Genomic DNA, 6,016 nt, shown 5'->3' with positions numbered 1-6,016 from the left:
TTAGTCCTGATTGACCATTTTGTGTGATGCATCACCTGGAGAAAAACACAACAGAAGAAACTGTTATAAGGAACAAAGTAAAAAGATTTTACTTCTATTAAGCACTTTTAATACACTATCCGGGCTAAGGTGTAAAAAGAGCTTTGCTGTTTTCACTTTTACATTGATTCCAAAATAAAGGTAAGATACTTGTGACTCATGGAGAATTAATTTGTGCATAGTGGCTCTTGAAGCAACGACTCTAACCTCAGTCCTCTCGTACTGAGGCTCCTCAAATTCTTGAATGGATTTGGCTTAACAATCCTCTCAAAGCTTCTGGTTTCTCGTTTCTTACCACACTTTTGCTTCAACTCAGCTTTATATGGATATGTGTGGCTGCAGCACTATGTGAACAATCCGCTTCTTCCTCAGTGACGTGCTGTGGCTCAGCTTTCTTGTGGAGGGTGTCAGTGACTGTCTTTTGGACATCTGTCCAGTCAGCAGTGGTCTCCATGTGCAGTCAACTGACCCAGACGGGAGCAAACATTTAGAGGCTCAGCAAAACCTTTGCAGGTGCTTTGAGTTCATAAGCTAATTACAGTATAACACCATTAGTTTACTTTTTTTTTTTTTAATATTCTGAGACACTTAATTTTGAGTCATTATCTGTGTGATCAAAATGATAAGAAATAAAGGCTCTAAATATTTTATTGTATGTGAAATGAATCTATGTAATATAAGTGAAGATATATATTTGGTTGACAATGGCTCAGGAGGTGGGAGTGAACTTTCTTTTGTGTCATTACCGTGATCCAATTGTTTTTTTAATGACTGACAAGCTATTGACTTTGACTATTCACATTTGGTGAGACTGGATGTCTCCTTGCCACCATTCTAATCATTAGTTATCTTTTTTTTTTTTTTCACATGTGAAGAGATACTTGATCTCTTTTGAGCTTAACTGTACCTTAACATAAGCAACTATCTGATAAGGTGCAATGCTTCGACAATAATAATACGAAGTGTAAAATAAATGTATGCAAAGTCCTCAAGATATAGCAGATTTTGAGCTGGTTTATGAAAAATAATAAATATTCACAGTTATCATTGTTTCANTTTATGGGTAAAATGTGGATGTGGATGTCTATGTGCGGGATTGCTTCATATTACAGCGCATTTCCCCCCAGCCCTGCACCTGTTAAAATGTGTCCTGCGGGTTTGGTACGTTCTCTGTCAGACAAGTAATAAATGTTTCAAATTATATACAAGCCAGTATAAGATGGTCAGAGAGTTTTGTACATCTGTTTAACTTTCTGCGTGCAAAACAACCGGGAATAAAAATGAAAGGTGTCGCTTAGATTTGTATGCATTTAATTAATATTTCATAAATTAAAACAACATCCAACAGCAATGTGCTGTAAAATAATCAGACTTCCTTCATCACGCTATGCAGCCTGCGTTGCATTTGACTGTGGATGCACATCAAAAATGCGTCTAAATTACCCACTGATATTTTTGCCCAGCTGTAGCTTTTGATGTTTAACACAGCAGAGAAGTTGCGTCAGCCATATGTTGCGCCGGTGTGAAACTTCACTTTGAATCAGCAGAGGTTGCGTAGTGTACACAGCCTACTTGTGGTACCGGTTCATCTGAAGAAGTTTCTAGCTCTCTCTACCTGATTCCCTTTCACAAGCATTATGCAAGATAGAGAAGTTCACTGCGAGTTAAAGAAATAAAATAAATAAATCATAGTTCAGCTGGTCCATTATGACTTTTGTCGCCAGGACAGCCAGACCTAATGAGAGATGCTTTGGTTCTGCTGAGAGAAGCACAGCAGAAAGATGAAATCCCTCCAGCGGGAGTTTGTTGTGAGTCAACAAGCTGTGCATCATAAATGGAGCTCATGCTTCTGCTCCAAAGAACAAGTGCACAAACCCTGGGAGTGACATTAGGTCACCAACCGAACGTCAACAAAATGTGCAGCTTTGAATGCCGACTAGACACAGATATTACACATTTTATCAGTTGTGCACAAAATTTATTCCATATGCAGTATTTTGCAAACACATGACATTATGCTTTATATATTTGTGTAACTTTACAAGTTTTGTTGTATTTTGTATCATTTGTTGCATGTTATGTACATTCTGACAGAGAATGACTCGTTTCCTTAGTAAAGAAAAACAAACAAAACATTAAACTATTTACCTGATCTGGTATTTGCCATATAAACTCTGTAATGCTAAACTGAATTGGAAATTATCAGATCATGAGGGGCATCTAAGAAAAGTAAGACTGTTTTGTAAATGGGCAAAAACTGGACTGAAGTGCAATTACTGTGCAACCTCTGTTAGTTCAAGCTGCAATATAAATTACAGTTAAATTTTTATGTTTGTCAAAATGGGGTAAACTCTGAGTTTGAGACAAGTTCCCTCATCCTAGGCTTTAGGTTCCTGATTGTTTTTCTCAGGCTGCATAAACGCTGTATAAATCCATCTCCAGTGATTTAATGTTGTTTTATGTTTTCTTATTTGAATAAAGTTTACCGATTCTGTTTTCACTAGTTTATCTAACAGATCATTATCTCTGTGTTTCTGCAGCAGATGTCGTTGATGAGGTCCAGTGCCCCAATGAAAGAGGAGTGACCACTTCATCCTCCTCCTCTTGTACTCCCACCCTGAGGCGTCCCTTCTGCCGCCTCATTTTGTCACCATTTTCTCCCTTAGTTGGTCTCCCGAAGCGTTTCAAAACTGTTTCTCCAACGCTTTTTCCAGAAACTCAGACTGTTCTCTAAAGCAGAAGCAGCACAGCCCTCCCAGACTGAGGTGATGGGAAGTGTGCGAGCCAGCCGCTACAGCACCGTGTCATCAGAAGAGGACAGCATGAAGCTCGCCACCACGGGGGTACCAAACGGCAAGGCTAAGGTGCACACGAGACACCAGCCACAGAGCCGCTTCGTGAAGAAAGACGGCCACTGCAATGTGCAGTTCATCAACGTGAGCGAGAAAGGTCAGCGCTACTTGGCCGACATCTTCACCACGTGCGTGGACATCCGCTGGAGGTGGATGTTCATCATTTTCTGCCTTGCCTTCCTCCTGTCGTGGCTGTTCTTCGGCTGCATCTTCTGGCTTGTGGCCATCTTTCATGGGGACTTGGAAAGTGATACCAAGAAGTGCATCTCCAACGTGAGCAGCTTCACTGCTGCCTTTCTCTTCTCCATCGAGACCCAGACTACCATTGGCTACGGCTACAGATACGTGACAGAGGAATGCCCCGTTGCGGTCTTCATGGTGGTTTTTCAAAGCATTGTTGGATGCATCATCGATGCCTTCATCATTGGTGCGGTCATGGCCAAAATGGCAAAACCCAAGAAGAGAAACGAAACTCTGGTGTTTAGTCACAACGCCACAGTGGCCATGAGGGATAACAAGCTTTGCCTGATGTGGCGCGTGGGCAACTTGAGGAAGAGCCACCTGGTTGAGGCACACGTTCGAGCTCAACTCCTCAAATCTAGAACGACAGCGGAGGGAGAGTACATCCCTCTTGACCAAATGGACATAGATGTAGGCTTCGACAGTGGAGTCGACCGCATCTTTCTGGTCACCCCGATCACTATCGTCCATGACATCAATGAGGACAGCCCCTTTTACAACATGAGCAAGCAGGATCTGGAAAACTCAGACTTTGAAATTGTGGTGATCCTAGAGGGCATGGTGGAAGCCACGGCAATGACCACGCAGTGCCGCAGTTCGTATGTCGCCAACGAGATCCTGTGGGGCCACCGCTTCGAGCCTGTTCTCTTCGAGGAGAAGAACTACTACAAGGTGGACTACTCTCGCTTCCACAAGACATACGAGGTGCTAAACACTCCCCTGTGCAGTGCCAGAGACCTGGCAGAGAAAAAATACATCCTGTCCAACACCAATTCCTTCTGTTATGAAAATGAGATGGCACTAGACAAAAAGGAGGACACGGATGAGGGCAACGGGGGCAGCGTCGGTCCCGACGGCACCCAGATGGACAGCATCTCAGAGACTGAACACAGCCAAGTCATGGTACCGCTGGAACCAAGGCCTCTGAGGCGAGAATCAGAAATATGACGACTCAGACTTCTCATGAGAGACTGAAAGAAAAACAAAAACAACAAAAAAACATCTCCTCTCTGCTCTGAAGGCTTGATAAGCCAAGTCAGGAAGGGGAAGTCAAGTGGTACTGCTGTGGGAAGCCGGAAAAGGTCCAGGACTCTATGTAAGGGGTCTGTCTTTACTTTGACTACACACAGTATGATGAAACACAGCACTATGAAGCATGTGCTCAATGCAGAACTAATTCTCCTCCAAGAACTCCCCACTAATGTGTGCTCCGTCTCTGCAAAGAGGAAGCAGGTTGTTGTAATGACCTCAGAAGTGAAGAAATGTACCTGGATGTCCCGTCTAGCAAGTACAAGGCGCTTTCTGAGTTTTTTTTTAGATTTTTAGTGCTGCTACAGGATAGAGAAATGACACACTTGCATCTCTTTCATTTTGACGCTTTTACCTAGAACCAAAGAGTTAAAAAAGAAAAAGTCGGAACAAAGAAGGTACAAAGCAGAGTATTTGTTCGTGAGCTGGTCTCAGAGCAAGAAGATATCACAGATTACTGTCTCTGTATGCAATAAAAGAAATAAAAAATGTGTCCTCTGACGTGACAGCGCTGATTCTCTGAGCTTATGTTTTACAGCAGTTGATCGTAACGTCTGCTAAGAGCTGCTCAAATCAACTGAAACCTCTGAGCAGAGCAGTGTTATTCCCTCAAAACTGACAGAAACCATTAATTTAAAGAGAGTTAAAGGGTTTAAATATGGGGGATGTGAATGTTCCAAAAGAAGTGCTGCTAAGGTGTTGCTTCAGTTGTTTTCTTCTTTTTTGTTTTTGCAGTTTGTTACTGAAAAATACCAAAGAGTATTACTATCATAGTTATGTTTGTTTAAACCAACACCTGATTAGATTTTGGTACAGAAAAGTAGAATATTCTAGGGAATTTTAATAATGTTTGTTTTTAAAGAATGTGTGTACAGTTTCTTTTAATATTTTTGTTTTCTTTACAGTGATCATCCTTATCTTGAGCCACTTCATCAAGCCTTAATCTGAGCGGTCAGAATGACCAGAGAAATATAAGTTGGTTTTTGTAGTTTTCAGAACTAAAGCATTTTTTTTTTTTGGATGATTCTTTTTTATTATTTTTGTCTTCAACTTGAATTAAAAAAAAATGTCGATTACTAAAGACAAACCTACTTCACAGGTTTTAAAATATGATGAAGCAATGCAAGATTAGAAACTACAATCTCTGAACGAAGATTGTGTCATAACCTCTAACTGAATCCGCTTCTTTTGTGCTGTGAGAAGACTAAAGATCATCTTTCAACATCAACACTACCTGAGTCTTTGTTCTGTGTTGAGAATGTAAGACTTGAAAAAAAAAGAAAAAGGAAAAAAAAAAAATTCAAAGCCAAATGTACTGTAACCCCAGCACATGAAGGTCTGCTGCACAAAGAAAAACACATTTATATCATGTATGTTTTGTTGAAAACAAACAAACAAAAAAAAAACCAGACGGAAAGCCGCTCGGCTACACATGTAAATACTTGTCCTCCCTGTTGCAGTTGTTTTTTGTTAGGGGTCTTCCAAATGTACTGCAAAGTCACAGAATGTACAGATTTTTGTATTATTGTTATTATTATTATTATTATTGTACATTATATTGCTATTTTTCAATAAAATGTCAATGGACAAATATAATCACTGTGTCAATAATTTCTCTTTCATTTATCACTTAGTTTTTTTATATAGGGACAAGCATCTGGTATCAGCAAAAATCCAATACTCGAGAAATTAGCAGCCTAAGCAAATTCACAAGACCCATCAACAGCAAAGCCTTTGATGACATAAAATATACGGTTTAAAATGAAATACAAAGAGTAAAAAAATAGGAGCCACTCGGACACAACAGTAGAAAACAAAAACACAGAAATGCTGTAAATTACGTGAGTCAAAGTGCT

General features: G+C 40.3%; 1 protein-coding gene across 1 annotated transcript; it reads left to right on the top strand.

Moving 5' to 3' along the window:
* The first annotated feature begins 2,520 nt into the window (after positions 1-2,520).
* Positions 2,521-5,439, top strand: LOC103150732 (inward rectifier potassium channel 2-like). The gene has a single exon (XM_007570463.2). It carries the CDS (start codon positions 2,808-2,810, stop codon positions 4,077-4,079), a length of 1,272 nt encoding a protein of 423 aa, XP_007570525.1. The 5' UTR covers positions 2,521-2,807; the 3' UTR covers positions 4,080-5,439.
* Positions 5,440-6,016: the final 577 nt, after the last annotated feature.

The sequence above is a fragment of the Poecilia formosa genome, unplaced genomic scaffold, assembly GCF_000485575.1.
Source record: "Poecilia formosa unplaced genomic scaffold, Poecilia_formosa-5.1.2 Scaffold7, whole genome shotgun sequence".
NCBI classification, from domain to species: domain Eukaryota; kingdom Metazoa; phylum Chordata; class Actinopteri; order Cyprinodontiformes; family Poeciliidae; genus Poecilia; species Poecilia formosa.
This window is presented reverse-complemented; position numbering and strand designations above follow the sequence as displayed.

What these genes read in the sequence shown, in the direction of transcription:
- LOC103150732 (XM_007570463.2), top strand. Translation starts at nt 2,808, where the DNA reads ATGGGAAGTGTGCGAGCCAGCCGCTACAGCACCGTGTCATCAGAAGAG.